Source organism: Pleuronectes platessa, chromosome 19 (genome assembly GCF_947347685.1).
Source record: "Pleuronectes platessa chromosome 19, fPlePla1.1, whole genome shotgun sequence".
Classification (NCBI taxonomy): domain Eukaryota; kingdom Metazoa; phylum Chordata; class Actinopteri; order Pleuronectiformes; family Pleuronectidae; genus Pleuronectes; species Pleuronectes platessa.
This window is the reverse complement of record NC_070644.1, coordinates 14,993,814-15,013,235: the sequence shown is the minus strand read 5'-3', so window position 1 is coordinate 15,013,235 and position 19,422 is coordinate 14,993,814. Positions and strand designations below refer to the sequence as shown.

At 42.7% G+C, this 19,422-nt stretch overlaps 2 protein-coding genes across 2 annotated transcripts in view; both read right to left on the bottom strand.

Annotated features, from left to right (window-relative positions):
* sardh (sarcosine dehydrogenase) overlaps nt 1–4,529 on the bottom strand; it is a 32,998-nt gene extending 28,469 nt beyond the window's left edge. The window contains exons 1-5 of the mRNA XM_053410770.1: nt 4,311–4,529; nt 2,725–2,915; nt 2,152–2,288; nt 1,591–1,769; nt 711–890 (exon numbers count right to left, since the gene is read on the bottom strand). Coding sequence (XP_053266745.1) covers nt 711–890; nt 1,591–1,769; nt 2,152–2,288; nt 2,725–2,909 — 681 coding nt within the window. The 5' untranslated portion in view covers nt 2,910–2,915; nt 4,311–4,529. The remainder of the gene's footprint in view (nt 1–710; nt 891–1,590; nt 1,770–2,151; nt 2,289–2,724; nt 2,916–4,310) is intronic.
* A 1,491-nt stretch (nt 4,530–6,020) lies between these two features.
* cercam (cerebral endothelial cell adhesion molecule) lies at nt 6,021–14,989 on the bottom strand. The gene is made up of 12 exons (XM_053411923.1): nt 14,787–14,989; nt 13,489–13,599; nt 12,455–12,572; nt 12,183–12,317; nt 11,883–12,087; nt 11,666–11,785; nt 11,394–11,470; nt 11,126–11,232; nt 10,783–10,915; nt 10,325–10,452; nt 9,334–9,537; nt 6,021–7,515 (listed from the first exon to the last, which is right to left on the bottom strand). Exons 1-12 carry the CDS (start codon nt 14,987–14,989, stop codon nt 7,281–7,283), a joined length of 1,776 nt encoding a protein of 591 aa, XP_053267898.1. The 3' UTR covers nt 6,021–7,280.
* Nucleotides 14,990–19,422: the final 4,433 nt, after the last annotated feature.

Below are 19,422 nucleotides of genomic sequence, written 5' to 3'. Positions count from 1 at the left end.
ATATTGTGATACTGTGATAGTGGTATGACACAATTTTTGCAGTACTTAATATTCCTATTGATACTTTCATAATCACTCTCTGAGAGCAAAGAGCTCAATAGTAAAGTGCAGGTTGGCTGAGCTCTTCAACATTTCAACATAACAATACACACAAGGATCACATGGCCTCAGTGGCTTCAAGTAGCTTTGGCTTTGTGAGGCTAATTAAGGTGATTTATGAATTGTGACATAAGCCAAAGCCAAATAGTAAAAGACATGATCCTCCAGGCTGCGTTTTACGAGTACGACCACTTGTCTTAAACATTTTTATTCAAAACCGAAATTTTCTCTATATATATTATTTTTATGTAAAGCACTTTGGAATACATTTCCTTTGAGTTACTGCTTATATTGGGTTCATTCATCATTCAAGATAATTACAGTAGACTGGGACCATCATAAACATGCAGGTTCAAGAGGAAATATTGTCTCTTTGAAACAGCAATTAATGATTTGTCGGCACAAGGTAATGAGATGACCATCTTTAATAGATTCTCTTGTTTAGATAAGGATGCTATTTTTACACTGTACTGTGTTTTGGTAAACACGCACAAACACAGCAGCAGCAGCAGCCACTCACCTGACTCACTAACCAGTTTGTGTGTTGGTTAGAAAAACATATTCATGGTCCAACCAGCAAAAGAGCTAGTTAGTGTATCACTGCAGTTTACCTTGGCTCCCCTGGCTGTGGCAGCTCTGCTCAGCGTGGTGCAGGTGCCGGCCGGGTCCATGGTGCCGTCCTTTGGAACATACAGGGTTCCGTACAGATCATCCACGTTCATCAGAGGATACAGGTCCTTGGTCTCAGCAGGCGACAGCACGTAGGACTCAATACCATAAACTTTACCCAGCTAGAAATAAGAGTATATGACACATTTCAGTGTTTCAGGTCCTAACGGAGAAGGATCGATTCATCTCAAGTAACCACGTCTGATGCTGATAATTATTAGCTAATGACTTTAACAGATTTAATTTTCCACTATAGTCTTTGTATCATTCATCGCTGCCAGAAACGCACATTGAGTCTGATCATCACAACTTCACTGCAGATGCTGCCCTGGAGATACCAGCGGGGACCTTCAACAACATGAACATCTGTGGATTTATCTTTTCTTAAGTAAAGAAATACCATTTTATTTAAATTAGTCTAATCCCAAGCAGAGCAAAGATTCAGCAGTGGATGTGTGCATCAAAGTTGGAATCACATACATTACTGTAACACAACCCTGCGTCAGAGTTTGACTTTTTTGTGTTTCAAAGTGAAACATTTGAGGAAAACTAAACTTGGAGTCGTTGGTGTTGACATTTTACCTCTTTTTTTTTCTGGCTGAACTTTGAACATGCAACATGTGAATCAAGGTAAACAAAGACTTTTCTCCTCATGTGCCATGTTAAGCAGTTTTCAAAACTTTACATTTTAAAGCCCTATCTATCAAATCGACCCTACCACCAAACAGAAAACGTGTGTCCCATGATGAACATGATCTCTTTACCCCAACATGCAGTTCACTTTGCCTCCCAGGGCCAAAACAAGCCCATCTCCATTCTTACCGACATGAGGCGCTTGTACTCGTCCAGTCTCTGCTTGTTGGAGGCGATGAAGAGTCCTCCATTCTCGATCCATCCCGTGTGGAGGCCCGTCTCCTCCTCCAGGTCTTTGCTGATTACGTTCCTGGTGTGGGCCAGGAGCTCCACCTCAACGTCACTGGGCCGGAGCTGCCACAGCAGGCCTGGTGAAAAGACACATGAGCCGGTGTACAGCAATACATAAACAACAATGAATGTGCAGTATGTGGATACACGACCAGAGACAGGCCGGACCGGGACGGTTAAAATTGGCATATGGGTACAGGTTAAGTTTGGCCACCAATTCATTTGACAATAATTAGATAATCTTTGGATGCACTTCAGTATGCATTATTTCAGGTACACACACACACACACACAGACACACACACACACACACACACACACACACACACACACACACACACACACACACACACACACACACACACACACACACACACACACACACACACACACACACACACACACACACACACACACACACACACTCACTCCTCACACCTTATTCCTGCAGTTGGTTACCTGCAGTGTGCCAGGTGGTGCCCGCGGTGAGTCTGTCTCTCTCCAGTAGGACCACGTTGGTCATTCCCATTTTAGCCAGGTGGTAGATGGTCTGACATCCCAGGCTGCCGCCGCCGATCACCACCGCGTCCGCTGATCTGAGGTCGGGTGACAGAGAAGCTACAGGTGAGCAGAGACTTTCAAAGTGAGACAAGGACGACGCCACTTAGAGCTACTTTCTGTTCTTCAAGGGGAATAGGTTGATATACCTTAATATTTTTTCACCTGAAATTTAAAAAAGAATATTGATTGGGCTTGAATTTCTTTGAATTAATAATATCACTACTAGTATCCATAGGTGCCATTAATTCAAAATTATCTTTTATTGTGTTAAACTGACAATTAAATGTTTGTTTTCAGAGCTTCTACGATCTTTCAGTGACCATTAGACCTTCATTAACCAATCCATAATCATAACCACATATTGATCCATCATATTGATCCATCATCCATGCATCACTGTGAACACAATCGTCCTCATGAATCATCCTAGGGTAATATAAAAGCTCTCTCTCCTTCTGTCCATCCGCTGACCTGGGCAGAGGTTTAGTGGGACCAGAGGACGTTCCCGCCTTCTGTTGGAGCGTCTTCTCGTAGGGGACACTTTTTTCCTGGGTGGGCGTCGAGCTGTAGGCCCGAGCACTCGTCCGGCACAGAGGAGAGAGAGGGGGGCGCGCTGCCAACACCAAGCGCCGAGCTGCGCTCCCGAGGAAGGCCATGGTCACCTGTGGACAGTCAGATGTTACAGGGGGACAAAGTGTGACAGAGCGGAGAGACGTTTCACAAAATATGCAATGTGACAGAATAAGGGCTAGTCTTCAAATTATTACATTCCATGACACATTTGTTATGTGATGCAGAAACAACATCACACTTAAATACAAAGTTCAGGTCACTTTTTCACCTAATGGAGTTATGCATTAATTTAGGTACAATAAAAGGTTCGAGAATTGTCAGATAATGTGATGAATCTCCAGTTCCAGTAAGAAACCCCCTGCCCCGCGACCCTAAAGACAGAGATCAAGGTTCAGAGTTGCATTATCACCAAAAAAGTTAAAACAAGTAGTTTGCTCTGATAACTACGAGTTAGTGTGCAAGCTAATCTCTGCACATGTTGAGCAGACATTAGGGAAAAGTATGATGGCAACGTCAATGCTGGAGGTTTTCATGCACATGGACCCACAACACGTCACATTGCACATGAGAATCCTGTTAGTTTGCTCCCACAGTATCTAACTCCGAGTCACGCCTGGTCAACACTGGGCACACAAACTATAATTTGGCGGAGGCTGAAAGTTCAGGTTCTCTTATCGTGTCCTTACACACATGCAGTGAAGCGCTGCCACTTACACAAGTCTGTCATCCAAAGAGTGTGAAGGATGTAATGTCTAGGACTGCAACTAACAACTGTTCTTAAAATTGATAAATCTGTCAATTCTTTTTTAGATTCATCAATTATTAATCAGATAAAAAGTCTAGGGCTGATTTATCCTTACCAGCAGTTTAACGGTGTTCTTGACATTAGTCTCTTTTTATATGTAAAACAGACATGTGCAACTTAATTATTACTATCATTCCAGTTTCAGATACCTACTATTACATTTCTGACTGGTCATGGATCAAGTTAAACATATCTTTGACTCAGATACCCTTTCAGAACGGTGTTGTAGATACTATGATCATGCCAGCTATTTGTTAAATCGATTACAGTCGACTAAATCGATTAGCTGTTGCAGCCCCAACTTTGAAATGTACCAACATTTAGTTGTAAATGATGAGTTACATATGAGTACAAACTGACAGGTCAGCTGCAGTGACGTCACCAACACTCTCCCCCCCCCCCCCCCCCCCCCCCCCCCCGCACTGCAAAGTTTGCACAACATGTTCACGACACCTGAAATAAACAAAACTCGCAATACAACAGAGTGACACGTTCCACCATATGCACTTGAACGCCACACGGCAGAATAACAGACAGCAGTGCGAGCAGCTGCACGAGGCAACGTGGCATTACACGCAGCATTTGATCTCACACGAAACAACAACCCAACACAACTCAGACGCGTCCTCGTGTTGTAAGTCTGCTGCATGACAGCTCGGGTTCGATCTGCACACTTTACCTTCGGTTCCTGCTGACGCACACCGACCCGGTCGCACCCGATCCAATGAGGAGGAGGAAGAGGGGGAAGAGGAAGAGGAGAAGAACAGTTTGCAGAGTTACAGGGGGAAATGGCCGAGAGCTCGAACCTTTTTTAAAAAGTGCAGCGTGGGAGATGAAGAAGCTCACAAATCTGCTGTGGTAGTTCCTGTTTTTACTCCTCCTCCTCCTCCTCCTCCCCACGCACACGCACACGCACTGCAGCTGAGACCAGTGCACACAGGGAACTCTGGGTAGTGATAAGTATCTGTCAGTCTTGATGATATCATGACATGTTAAATTCAGATTTTTATCTGCATTTATTGTTTTCGAGAAACTGTATTTGGAGTGAAAAAGGGAAAGTGTGTGTGTGTGTGTGTGTGTGTGTGTGTGTGTGTGTGTGTGTGTGTGTGTGTGTGTGTGTGTGTGTGAGAGTGAGAGTGAGAGTGAATGTGTGTGTGTTGGGGGATATGAGGTAGCAGCTGTTAAAACCACTGAAGTCCTCAAGGTCCACAGAGTGATCATGGTTGTAGTGTGTGTGTGTGTGCGTGCGTGTGTGTGTGTGTGTGTGTGTGTGTGTGTGTGTGTGTGTGTGTGTGTGTGTGTGTGTGTGTGTGTGTGTGTGTGCCCGTGAGAGTGTGAGAGAGAGAGATATTATGGTGATCTTGCAGAGGGGGAATCAATGGTGCAAAGAGAAGACCCTCAGCATTATGAAACCTTATGCTCGGAGCCATAAGCAGTTTCTCATCTTGCAAAGCTGACCCCATTTAACTCCACCTCCAAACCAGCAGCCAATGAGCAGTGGAGTCTGTGTGTCCCCCCCCTGGGACAGGTTCTGTCCAGTCACGTCAAACAGCCTCAAACTGGACAGGAGCTGAAACTAATTCCATCAACCTTTGAACTGTGTGGCCTGGAATACATGTGGTTAAGAAACAGTCTCTCAAGTGTAGCATGTTCACGTAAACAGGCGTGTAAACAGTGTGTGTTCCACTCACTCTGATTCCAGAGGAAGTTTTCCAGAGAGGAATGAGGTCACATAACTGGTTCGATGCATGTGCAGACAGCTGTGCTGTGCTCAGGGGTTAATGTGTGTCTCTGCCTCGTGCACATATCAAATGTTTGTGGAGACGTAAAGGGAAATAAGGATTAGACCAAAGTGAGTCACCATGCACCAACTGCATATGCTAATAATTTTCTGACGGTAAAAAGACATTCTTATGGTAACATCTGTGAGTTTAAGTCTTAAGTACACAGCCCACTCTCCATGTTGCATTTGACTTGAGAAACCAACTAAGAATTAAAGGAGACGTTACATCACAAAAACATTTCACACTAAAGGGCTATATACAGATGTCCTGGTTTGACTTGTTCAACTTAAATCATCCTAACCTAGATCAAATTATATAATTACAAGTTACAGTATATACTTAACAGAATTGCATTACGGTTTTAAGTTGACTTAATTGTGCAGCGCGGAAGTTTAAGCCAATGTTTGCCATTACTTTAATTTGAAATATGGATCATACAGATAAAGTCATTAAAATAAATGAATAAAAATAAAGGTTTTCTATAACATATGGAAATGAACATGTGTCCAGGAAACATGAGCTCAACACATCCTCCTGGTTCTTGCATGAAATACGATATTCCGCCCTCTTGTGGCAGACTTTGGTAAGCACATGTTGTATTCAGATGACGAGAGAATGTGCAAAATCTCACTTTTATTAACATTAAAAAAGTTGCTTTACACATTTCATCACATCCTATCTTTATAAAGTCTGAATATACAATTGTAGAGCTCAACAACAGAGAGAGGGGCCTTTGGTAGAAACGACATTCCACTTTGGTGACACGTTCATAAAGTTAAGCGACTCGTCTGTCGACCACGTCAGAAGAGCTCAATAAATAAATTAAGACAAATGCAGGAGGAGTAACATACGCACACCGACAGACTAATGAACACGTGAAATCAGATCATCGGAAATGCAAAAACATGAATGTACTTGGTTGCTGTAATTTAAATCCACGAGGCACATCAGCATTACACGCCACCGAGTGTCAACACATTCCTGGATTGAAGAGGATCCAAGTGATGCTACGACAAAGTTATTATAGGCTGCGTTTCAAGATGGCTTCATGAGACAGCTGCTACGATACGTTTGGGCTAGTTCACACTTTAAAAAAAGAAGATGCAGCAATGACTTGATATCAAAAATACACATTATTTAAAAGCTTAGATTATACAAATGCAAACATTCAATGTGTTGGCTTCACAAACTTAATACTTCCTGCATATAGTCTGTACCAATGACACAGTCACATGAAGCCAACGGGATAAATTCAATAGGATCAATCAATCCACGTTTGCATTCGACTGTCCCAAATAAGAAGATATGGCGAAATGGAGAAAAGAGTAAACAGACAGAGGAGACATCATAGCGATGACAGTATCAGACTTTGGTCCAGACTTGCCAGAGGTTGTGAACAGTGCAGCTACTGGAGCCACAGTCTTGTAAAAAACGCTTCTCCTGTTATAAAATGTCTGTAATTAGTATTAAGAACATGCATCATGACAAACACACAGGAACACATTCAAGTAAAAATGCTAATAATAATGCTATTCTTAGCCATACAACTGCTTAAACGCTCAGAATATAAAAAATGTATCTTCTGAGTAAAGTAAAAAATATCTAAAGGGCGGATTGTTCGAGAGAAATCGGTTGTGCAAGTTCAAGCATCTGATTTGCTGAGATGCAAACACCCATCGTTATATGAAAAGAATCCTCCTGTGCCGTACACTCGCTTACACGCTTTGAGAAGGTCAAAGTCCAGGTGAAATGACAAAGAGCACAGAGTCGACTCGTAATAAAGTCTGGGTGTAGTTCCTTCCTCCCGGCATCTGACCCTCTGACCTCCTGACCTCGACTTTCTGCACAGCCACGTCAGCTCCGCACTAGAGTTCATCCTTGTAGGCAGCTGACAGCATCCCGGGGGCGGCCGCCGCCCCTTTCAGGGTCTTGTGGGAGCCCCTCCAATCCGTGCGCACGGAGTCATCATCCCACAGCGTGGACGTCTCCGTGTCGCTCACCCAGTCGGGATCCCCGGCGTAGTGGCACGGCTGGACCACCAGGGGGCGTGTGCTGAAGGCTTGTAGGTTCCTGTTGGGGAAATTGGACTTGTAGACCTTACTGCGGAGAGAAAGCAGTGGTTAGAGATCACATGGATTTCATTTGAGGCTATAAATCATAATAACATTTTGAACAATTGCGTCAGAGATTTATTATTAGTGCACCTCTTGCAATTTTCCCCACAATTCACTGTTAATCCTTAATATTTCTGTTATTTTGAACCTAATTTCAAATACATGCGTTTGGCTGTTTTTCGGTTACTCTAAGCGTGAAGGACGACAGCAGGACTGATGTGTGGTCTGCAGTCGTGCATTCTTAGAGGACCAGTCAAGCATATTGAATTAGAATCACAGAGGTGAGAGAGGGGGAAAGAGACAGAGAATAGAGAGAGTGGCTTGGCTTCAGGCCAGTTTTCCACACATGATGAAGAATGCCGTCACTGCCCAACACTCCGGTCTGCAGGGGCTCCATTCCATCTCTTACATTCTGAAGGCCCCTCAGACCCTGCAGGTCCATATCATCTCTTACAGTCTGCAGCCCCTCATATGTGTCTGACTAACTCTGCTCCATCTTCACTGTGGCATGATGGGAAAAGACTGAGACTCTCAGAATCACTTTAACATGCAGCTGTTAGATTAAAAAACAATTTGGCACAATGTCTTTATGATGAACTAGGAACAAAAGATAAACACAGATTACATGTGCAACCATCTGGGTAAGGATTCATGAGACAAGGGCAAAACTATGTAGAAAGAAAGTGGGACTGTTGAAAGGAACTAAATGCTGTTACTAACAACATTGTATTGTTGTTCACAAAATGTGAATAAAAGAAAAGAAACCAGCTGGAGGAAAGATTCCATGCAGAGAAAATGTGTCCGAAAGCATTTTTTTCATTTTCCTGATGAGCTCACTATGTTGTGCTCTATGTGGTTATCACTATATAGTGAAGTAGGGAATAGTGGATGAGTGGGTGATAAGGAACACAGCATTTGTCTCTGCAATAGTGATCAGGGTGAGGAACAACAGTAGCATGGTCCTGCCAATACACACCCTCAACCAATGACGAATCAGTTCACTGGAGGAGGCGGGGTTTATGACCTGTACTGCAGCCAGAAACCAGGCGGTTATAAAGCAGCAGTGATAAAGGCTTCACTTTTGAGGAGCTGTCATGTCGTCCATCAAAGTTTTAGACAAATCTAAATTTGACCTGATGTTAGTAATTAAGTCATTAAAATTCTCAAAGATTGGGACATGAGTGTATGGACCAAATTCCTTTCAGAATCCATCCATTAGACACGTAACAAGCATGGCTAAAAATACCCCAAACATGTTTTGACTTTCAACACAAGTCTGCCACAAACACATCTGACTCCTGTCTGTCTGGCAGCCACACTGTGGTTAACAAAAGTTAACGTCCACACGGCCAAGTCCAGACAATCACTCACAGAGAGAGACATACAGCCAAGAAACCTGCATATCATAAAAAGAAAAATGTTCTGAAAGAATAGAGATTTACTTAGAAATGTGGTTTCTTTGTCTATCTTGAAAAGTGTAGCATAATAAACTGACAGGAATAGAGATTATGACCGTCCTCTCAGAGAAACCACAGACTTCCCTGTAGCTCTTTAATCTATTCCTCAATAAAAGGTTAAATATACAGCATGTATACAAGTTTAGGCAGCTATAGGGAAAGCATGCAGGAGTTCTGTTTTTAACTTTATATGTCTGGGGGCCGAGGGCGGCTCAGAGAGACAGGGTTTACCACTGAAGAGCAAGAGTTACTAGAACAAGATAAGAAAAAGGTAAGAGGTGTTCAAACACCAGTACAAGAAAGGAGCCGGTTTCTGCCGGTGGCCTCAGAGCTGCTTTCACACGTACTTGGGATGCTTGTCATACATGATGGGGAGGAACTCATCCACAGGCAGCATCTTGGAAAGCGGTTCCGCGTTGACCAGTTTCTGGGCTCCTTGCAGGGAGATGGCATAAGATAGAGTCCAGTAGGAGTAGTCGGCGTACACCAGGTTATGGACGTTCTCCACCTCCTTCTCGCTCCCAGGATTCACCTGCTTCCTGCCGAAGTATCTGCAGCAGAAAGACGGAGGGTGAAGAAGAAGGAGAAGGAATGAAGCTCTTTTTTTTTGGTTGCAGCATTTGTTGTGCACATGTGTCGTGAGTGACTACTTCCAGAAAGTTATGGAAACAAAAATACACACAAACAACAAGCTGGTGCACTTCCCGCTTCCTGCTGATACTTTCAGAACACTTTCATCATGTCTGAAGTTTATTTCCATGCTCTGTAAAGTCTAAATCCGAGAAACTGAGAAACAAATGCATGCCTGAACTTGTTTAGCCCCTGAGAATGTTTAAGTTTATTTTAACGCACAGTGTGTATTTTTCTGCCACTAAGGAAAACAGGAGATGGAGTTTAATGTCTTCATCACTCAGCTTCTCCCGATTTGGATCCCCTTAGAGTTTGAGCTTTTTAATTAGGGTTGAATTATCCGCTGAAGTCTCCTACTCTACATAACAAAAGGACCATGTGACTTAAACCAGTTAAAACACTGAATAAAACGGTTCCACTTTAAACTTCGCTGTTCCTCGGACGCTGTTTGGCCGACACGTGAAGTCCCTGGAGAGCTGCTTGTTTCTATAACTTAAGATCAGGATTTTAAATGACTGAAAACCCTCATCCAGAGAGAGAATAAATATAAGTACACAACTCAGCTAAATATTTAGACCTTTAAATAAGCTATGACTGATTTGTTTTGCATCTCTGAACTTGGACTTTTCTTCTGACTACTGAGGATCCTGTATTCACATAACCTTATATATTATCCATCCTTGCACTGGGGAATAGAGGACGTCTTACATGATGTCCCAGTCCAGCTCCACCTGCTTCACCTCCTCCAACAGTTTGAGGACCCGTCGCTTGAAGTTGGCCTGGAAACGGACATCGTCTTCGAGGACGAGCGCCTTGTCCATCTGCTCGTCCACCATCTGAGAAGGGAGGAGAAAAAAACACATCACATCCAAACGTCAGGATCCAAACTTATTCAGCAATTAGCAAATATACTCAAATTAAATCGCATATCATCTATTTGGCATAATCTTAGTATTGGTTCTTTAAATCAAACTCATTTAAACCTAAATGTGATGGATCCTAATGAATGCCATAAAAAAAAAAAATCTATCCACCCATATAATCTAACTACACCCTCTCCCGACAGCAGAATCCAATTCTTTGTCCCATTCATTTTATTAATCCCTACACACAGCTGTCAGTCATGTCCATAAAGACCCCCCCGTGAACCGTGTGTGTCGGCTCACCTCCTTCCAGATGAAGTAGTGGCTGAGGAAGCAGCCCACCTCTCCTTTGGTCAGGGTGCGTCCGGAGAACGGGTCGTAGTAACCCGGTAGCAGGTCAACACCCAGGATCTTAATGTCACTGCTGTTCAGTGCACTGCAGACACACACACATACACAAGATGTTATATCAATCATGGTGGAATTAATGATCCATGAAACTAAAGGGAAAACCATAGTCCTGTGGTGAATTTTATTTTTTCTGCCTTTTTCTCTCAGTATCTCTTTTTCCTTCGTGGAAACACTCGAAACACACTTTCCACCGAAGCCGATTCGGCGTCGTCACTGTATTTCGTGCCGCACTCACTTTCCATCCACAGCATCCACCACCTTGACGTCGATCTCCAGCTCGTTCAGCGAGAACAGCATCCGGTCTCTGCGGTCCTGACGGCGCCGCAGATTTATCAGGTATATCTGAGACGGGGAGGACAAGTGTTAGTCCACTGCTCATGCTGTTCTTTTATAAACTCCACTCATCCAGGGACATCTTTTCACTTCCATCCTCACACTGGATGGAGCTCACACTCCTCACATGCTCACATCATTACTCAGTTGTGAGTAAAAAATATCTTTACCTCATCAAAGCCCATGAGGTCTCTCTGTTTGGGGAACATGTGGACAAAGCGAGACGGTTTCATCGGAGGACCATCAACTATTTGACGAAGAGCGGGCATGAGTTAGAAGACAAGCTCGTAAAATAAAGCTAAAGCGACACAAGATAAACATGTGGAAACACAACAAGGATTAGTGTCTTGTATATATGATTTCAGTCTGTGTCTTAGTTTATTTTTTTTACCCTCTGTCTGTTTATAAATATGAAAAAGTAGTGAATTCAGTCTTATCTTACTCATGGACTCCAGGTGGACGTGGACAAAGTTGAGGCGATCGTCCTCCAGGGTTTGGTGAGGTTTGGCCGGGACGTTCAGATAGCCGTAGCGCTCCTTGTTGCACAGGTACATCTGTATCTCTGAGGAGCAACACAGACGAGGCATTAACCGTGTAAAAGCCTTGTTTTCCCCTTTGGACACATTTAACAGGGTGAAAGTTAAAAAGCAGAAGCGAACCTTCAGCTCGACAGGAGAAGGCAAACACGATGATGTCGTCGTAGGGCCACGAGTAGTCCTGGTGAGGAGGGAAGAACGCCAGCTTCTTCATGCCCTCCTTCCTCAGATCCAGCAGCGTGGTGGAGTGGACCATGGGCACCGGGTAGCAGCCCAGTCTGTGACGCTGACGGGTGGGGAAATACTCGGCTGTTCGGCGATAGTATCCCTGAATAGGTGCAGTGTGATAACTTTGAATATACATGTGGGTCCATGTCTCCAACTGTTTCTTAGATTTGAACTTTGCGACGGGTTGACACCGACCTGCGGAGTGATGCCACACCAGTAGTTGGAGTAGGCTCCCTGAGAGTCCAGCATGGGAGCGATGACCGACTTGTTCTCTGCGATCATCAGGTTGAGTGTCTCTGGGTTGGTGAGGATGTTGTCAGTGTCAGCGTACTGACACAGAGACGCAAGGAGACGGAGGAGACAGAAGAAACAGGAGAGATGTGGTGTATAACAGCAGCCAAGGAGGAAACAAATCCAATGAAGAAAGATACTGTACGATATGAATTATGAATTATTCCATCAAGTACCAGGATGTAGTCGGCCCAGCGCTTCCGGGCAAAGTTCAGTGCCGCCTGCTTCAGCTTCATTACGTACTCGTATCTGCTGTTGGGCCAGTGCTTAGGACCCATTTCTCCTGCATAGGACCTGAGACGCACAGAAACAACACAACATATGTATACACACATACGACATAAGAGTCTTATCCATCACTCAAAGGGCTTTACAGCACAAATTGTATTCACCCACTTTCCAGCACTTTTTTCTATCACACAACATTTATTCTCTGTCGGCACATCACTCATGGGGCAATTTCTTCCCCAAGGAAATTTCAGGGATCAAACCGCGCACCAACATTTTGATTTGTCCTTTTCTCATAATTTTTAAACATGGCCTAGAGGTTTTCTGAACCTTTACTGAACAAACGATATGGGGAAAAGGTTTATTCAACTCAAAAAAACTATAAGTCTTTAAAAACTGAGACATAAATACCAAAAACACATCCAGTAAATCAAATCACATCAATTATGGGTATAAAGTCTATGTGGTGGATCGTACTTCATGATAAACACGGCCTGTACAACTAAAGTTCTGTAGCTGAGCAGATTAGTGGAGTCCAGACTTTATCATTGACATGCAAACACGAATTATTCCCACTAGCGAACCCCTGGGCTCAGACAGGTGTCCACACAGACAGACGCGTCCGGACAGGCAGCAGTGCACCACATCATTCCTCATTATGCGAAGACAAAGCAGAGCGACTCCACCGGGGCTGATAGCTGAGCTACAGAGTGCGAGGCTATCAAAGTGTCAGCTAGTAAATTCCAGCCGTGCATGTAGGATAAAAAGCCTGAATGAGCGAGAAGGAAGCTTCAAGTACAGCTCTGAGCGGCACCATTAGCAAGGGGCTTAATTTATTTCATTGCTATCTGTATGACACTTGAGGGAATCTTTCATTACAGTCCTGGTAAATTAATGCATCTGTGTCTTTTGCTTGTTCTGCACATAATCACTATTAAAGCAGATTGGTATTATAAGTAAAGTTCAATAGATAAATACTCACGTGGGCTGATCCATGGGTCTCCACTCGACGTAGTGGTAAAACTTCTGCGTGTACGTGAGCCACTCTTTCAACATGGCTGTGGTGTTGTCGGTGTTGTGATCCGTGGCCGCCCTGAGGAGCCGGAGAGCAGATGGTTAAAATAAACAAACACGGGTGTGAGAGGCTTTAACTGCCGGTGGGACGGAGGGGATGGGGACAGGACGTACAGGTCTTTTTCATGTAGGGAGTATTTTTACCATATATGACAAGAAGAAAGAGAAATATAAAGAGAAATAAACCGGTAGATGATACAGAGACATGGAACAATACTGGGATTTTTTCCATAATGCTTGTTGTGTGGTATTCTAAGGCTAGAATGTAAATTTAAATAATTTAGGGGAATATCTCTATCTAAAAGCGTATACATCCTAAAAAGCGTAAATCCTATATGCACACACTGCTATGAAAAAAATCACCTACAGAAGCATTATCACATCCAAGAGTAATCCCATTACCACATCATGGATTGTTTCAAGTGATACAGTTCATGTTTTGACAAATCATACCTCAACAATAATAACAATAATGATAATGATCACTAATAACTGTTTGTTTTATAAAGTGCTTCTCATACATATAATGCAGCTCAAAGTGCTTTTGAGAAATCGATTAAAATAGGATCAGATGAACAGATATATACAAAACAATAAGACATGCAAAGTTGTTGTAAGAATAAAAACGTAATTAAAAGACCAGAAAAGCAAATCCACAAACAGTAAAAAGTTAATAACACATTAAACAGAATCCAATCAACATGATCATAAAGAAACTTAGTGAAACACTCTGGTACAACCAGGCTCTGGATCTGAGGGAAAGCAAGAGTACCAGGAGTGTTTCGGAGGTTCAGGGTCAGTTCCATAGTTTTGGGGGCTTTGTTTTTTCGGGGGGTTCACAAGCAGAGCTGCTTTTAAATGATGGACTCTCCATGACACGTTATCCACAGGGATGTAAACAAAAGGAGGACCGGTCAGTTTGAGGGTTTTCATCTGGATTTTGAGCTGGAACCAACTTTGAAGAACACAAACCCATGCAACCCACAGAGGGAAATGGATGTGGCAGAGAGCGAGAGGGGGAGAGAGAGAGGCAGCCTGGGCTGAAAGAGAGGCACACAGGGGGAGAAGAAAGGAGGAGGAGGGGGAGAAGAAGGAGAAGAAGGAAAGCTGCTGCTGCTTTCACAGACTCATTTAAATGCCGTTGACCTTTTGAACGGCTGCTGCAGAGGGATTAGAAAAGCCAGGGGGACGGGGAAAGCAACCCACCACACGGAGATGCGCTCCTTGGGATAGTTGAGTCTGTCCAGGGCTCCGAGGTAGAAGGGCAGCGAGTGAGCGGCGTTGCGGGCGATGATCGCGATCACCACGGTGGGAGGCTGCACCTTCGACTCCTCCGGATACTTCTCCTCGGAGAAGTAGGAGTCGGCCTGGAGGAGCAGGGCCGCTAGCGGCAGCAGGAGCAGGCTCATGGTGGCGGAGGCGCTCGGGACTCACACGGCGGCTCCGCACTGGACGCGTCAGCAGCGGCGGTCCCAGGAAGAAGAGGGAGAGGAATCTGGGCTTCTCCCAAAAAAAGAAAAATCTCAACTCCACCTTCTTACTGTGCGAAGCCGCTCGGGTTCTCCCGAAGTTACACGAAGTCAACCGGCAGAGGTTCGCTAACAACTTCCGCTTCACGCGCCGAGGCCCCAGAAAAAAGTTTCATTCGAGGATAAAAGTGTCTGAGACTGTTCATAAAACCTCTGAGACACTGGAGACACGTCCTGCAGAGAGAGACACGTTTAGACACTCAGCAAACCACATAGACACTATTATTATTGTTATTGTTATTGTTATTGTTGTTGTTGTTGTTGTTGTTGTTGTTGTTATAATTATGCTTTCTTCGGCCTTCTTTTCTTCCTGGAAAAAAATGAAGTAATGTCACATGTTTTTTAGATAAAAATAAAAAGTACTGAAAATCTTTAGATCAATTCAAGATTCAGAAATCTTTATATTATTATTATAATAATAATATTATTATTATTGGTAGTAGTATTATTATTATTGGTAGTAGCTATAGTCATAGTAGTACTGGTAGTATCATGACGATGGTGATGATAATTGTATTATTATAATGATAAAAGTAGTATTATTACTTCATTTCTGTTTTTTTTTTACTGAAAAAAATTAACAAAAAATTGCACATATGTTTTAGTCTGAAAAAGTACTGAAGATCTTTACTCCTTGTGTAAGATTCAAGATTCAAATATCTTTATATTATAAGTAGTAGTAGTAGTTGTAGTTGTACTAGTAGTAGTTGTACCAATATTAGTAATGGGATTCTCATGATTATTATTGTAATTGCTATTATTATATACGTGTAAAAAAATATATATAAATATAGTATATAGTCAATATTCTATTTGTAGTCCACAGATAAATCAAAAACATTTAGCCTGCAGTGCACGTGATTACGGTGTAATACACACTGAGTGCACTGTATTTAATGCTAAGACATATAATTCATAAGGAGCAAGTTTGATTGATATGAAGTGTGAGATGTTGAGTGGTGAGTGGGACTACATCATTTGGTTGGTATCTGCAGTACAGAGGCTGACCAGCAGAGGGAGGGTTTGATCCAAGAGAAGGCCCATAAGAGCATATGGCTGAGGCCCTGGACCATGATGGTTTATCACAATCATATGGAGAGGACACACACACACACAAACACACACACACACACACACACACACACACACACACACACACACACACCTTTGTAAGTAACCTTTGTAAGGTTGAAATCATTCTAGTTATATTGCATTTTAATATATATATAATGCTTTGCTATAGCATAAGCTGCCTGGCAGTATATGAAGTAGTTTAAATTTGTTCATAAAATGACTAAAATGCTATCTACTATTTTCTTACCTATATAAATATACTGATTACTTGATTACAATTACAATTCATAGCTGATGGATTTTTCAATCTGCTGATTAAGATAATATAAATTAATCAGCGGCCACTTTAATAAAAGTACATTTCCCTTCAAATATTTATATGCTTTAACTTAATTTAATTTCAAAACAAGACTATTAATTGCAATTAAGTTTCTCACACGGTTTTATTATCCCTTTTACTTAAGTGAAGTATCTGTGTCTACGTGTTTAGAATTGTGAGATTGGGATTTTTTTGGCACCATCCCTAATTTTCCAAGGAAATAATAATTTGATCTTGATGAAAAGATAGAGAAGTTATTTAAGAGGACTGATGAGTGTGTTTGGTGCAGCTTGATTGGATTTAAAGACTGTTGGGCTTTGGTGGAGGTTTATGCAAGGAGCACCATTAAGTAGGAGTTAAGATTAAAGATTAGCTCTGCATGTAGAAGGGTCAAAGTTGCTTCCTGAATGTGTTGGGTGTCGCTCTGTGGACAACGCACAGTTCACTGATGAGTATGGGATGCAGGAGGAGACAGACAGGTGCATTGTGGGTAAATCAGTGGAACTGTAGAGATAACTCCCATAAACCCCCATGAACAAACACATGTTTGTCAGTCAACACATTTCTCTTATGTATTCATCATTTATTCATATTTCCTGCAATGTGCTCTTCTGATACTTACTGCTGGGGACCACCATAAACCTCCTCCCTGATCCTCAGAGGCCCCGGGGCCCAGAGCGAGAAACACAGTTGTTGTCAGATTTGTTTTCTGAAGAAAGAAAATTAAAAGAATCATTGTTTATACTCAGTTTACGTCATCATTGACCAATTTATCGATGTAAATAATGTTATATAACATGCATCGTACCTCTGTATGATCGTTCAAATGAAACACGTGTTAACATAATTGCAAGCAATCAGCTAAATTAGGCTAATTAGCCACAAAATCATTCAACTAACGATCTATATTACAGAAACAAAATCAGATCTATCATCATCAGTCACTTCCAGCAGTTCCCCCATCACTCTGTGCACATATATGCAGATTGTTAAATCTCAGAGGAAATATTAAGTTGAATGCAAACATAATAAATAAACATAAAGTGGAGAAAATAGAGGGATTTTTAGTTCTAATGTGCAATCTGCTCAGAAGTCAAGTGAAGATTCAAGATCGGACATTGAGGTTGACGTGACAGAAACTGTGAAGAGAGGGAAACGAGGAGTGATGGGAACAGGAGAAAGAGAACAGTGGAGAAATAAGAAAAGAGGAGAAGCAGAGACTTGCTACAAAAATAATAAACAAAGTGATATATAATGAATTTGGCATCTTCTGGCCGGTCGCTGTGAATAAACTGAGGCACTGACCACTCACAATAGTGGCTCTGGTTTAAAAGGCTCGTTTGTGTGGACAGGTCAGGCGGTTGAGGGTCAAATCTCTCCTATTCATGACACCCCGAGTGTTTCCACAGTCGCACACACACACTCGGACACACATATACGTGTATGTATGACAAGGGGCACTTTCCCATGCGTTTGAGGCGGAGGCCGATCTGGGAGAGTTCAACCCCGGTTGCACTAACTTTTCACAGCGAGGTCAAGGGTGGAGATGGCGTTTGTGTGCGGGGGTGTGTGAACGAGGGACAGAGGGAGATCGGAGGAAAGGAGAGAGAGTGAGACAAAAGGAAAAGCTGCATTGTTTTGAGCAGATTGCACAGGTCAGAGTGAAAGAGAGGCGTACTTGACCATCTTGGATGTGTGGTGTGGCTTCATTTGACTTGTTAAATAAAACACATTATCTCGTTTACCACTAATTATATTGATCCATGCAGATGGTTTTATTTGTGCACGTTCTGAGATCTAAACACTTTTTCTGCCTCCATCCACACACAATGGTGGGATAATTTTTGTCATTAAAAAGTGAGGTAGAAAATCAAACATCAATGTGTCCCACGTGAAGTATTGTTCATATAACTCTGGATAATCCACAGATCTCAGTGTGGCTAGTTTTCATTGGAACTGTATGTGCTTGTTTGTTTGTCAGCAGAATTACACAATAGCTACTAGATGGATTATTAAGAAACTTGGTGGAGAAAGGATGTGGGAGGAGTCAGGAAAGAACCTGTCATATTTTGTTGCGGATCCAGATCAGGGAACGGGGAGATCTTTTAATTGCAGTATGAAAGACATATGTAGAGGGTTAATATCTATAAGCTGGTAAATTTTGTACAAGTCTGGATAATGATCCAGATTTTGCGAAATCTTTATTCAGTGACTCTACAGTAACACATTTTAATTTCACAGCTATATGGATGTTTTGCCTGTGTTTAGTGTCAAGAGTTTGTAGAATGTATCTTTGCACGTGGTATTTGTATCTGATGCAATACATGTAAATGTAATATGGGGATAAAGTGGCCGATCAGCCTCTAATTTGTGGAATGTCCTGCGTAACACTGACTGATTCCGGAAAGACAAGTTGCTTATGATTTTTTTTTCTTGCTGGACACAATGTATTGTCGGTGCAGCAGAAATCTCAAAGACATTTACCCAAATATATTCTCGCAAATAAAACTAAAACCTTTCACCGTGGCTGGAAAACAGCAGATGAATATGTTTCCTGGAATGCGGGTGAGCTGAGCCTTTAAAGCATGGTGGGATGGGTGGGGGGTCTATTAAGGGCCCACCACTCATCCATGTTCACACACACACACACACACACACACACATCCTCGCCCAGCCAGGCAGTCACCATGCTGCCGTTCTCTCTTTCATCTCTCCTTTGTCCAGTCAGAAAGCTGAAGTTAGTGTGAGAGGACTGCAGGTTGGGATGTGTCAGAGTGAAAGTGTTCCTGTCTTTGTGTGTGCGGGTGTGTGTGTGTGTGTGTTTGTGTGTGTGTGTGTGTGTTTGTGTGTGTGTTGGGACCCGGGGCCTGGAGGCAGCAGAGAGTCGTGACATTCTCACAAGCTTCCGGGACCTTTATTG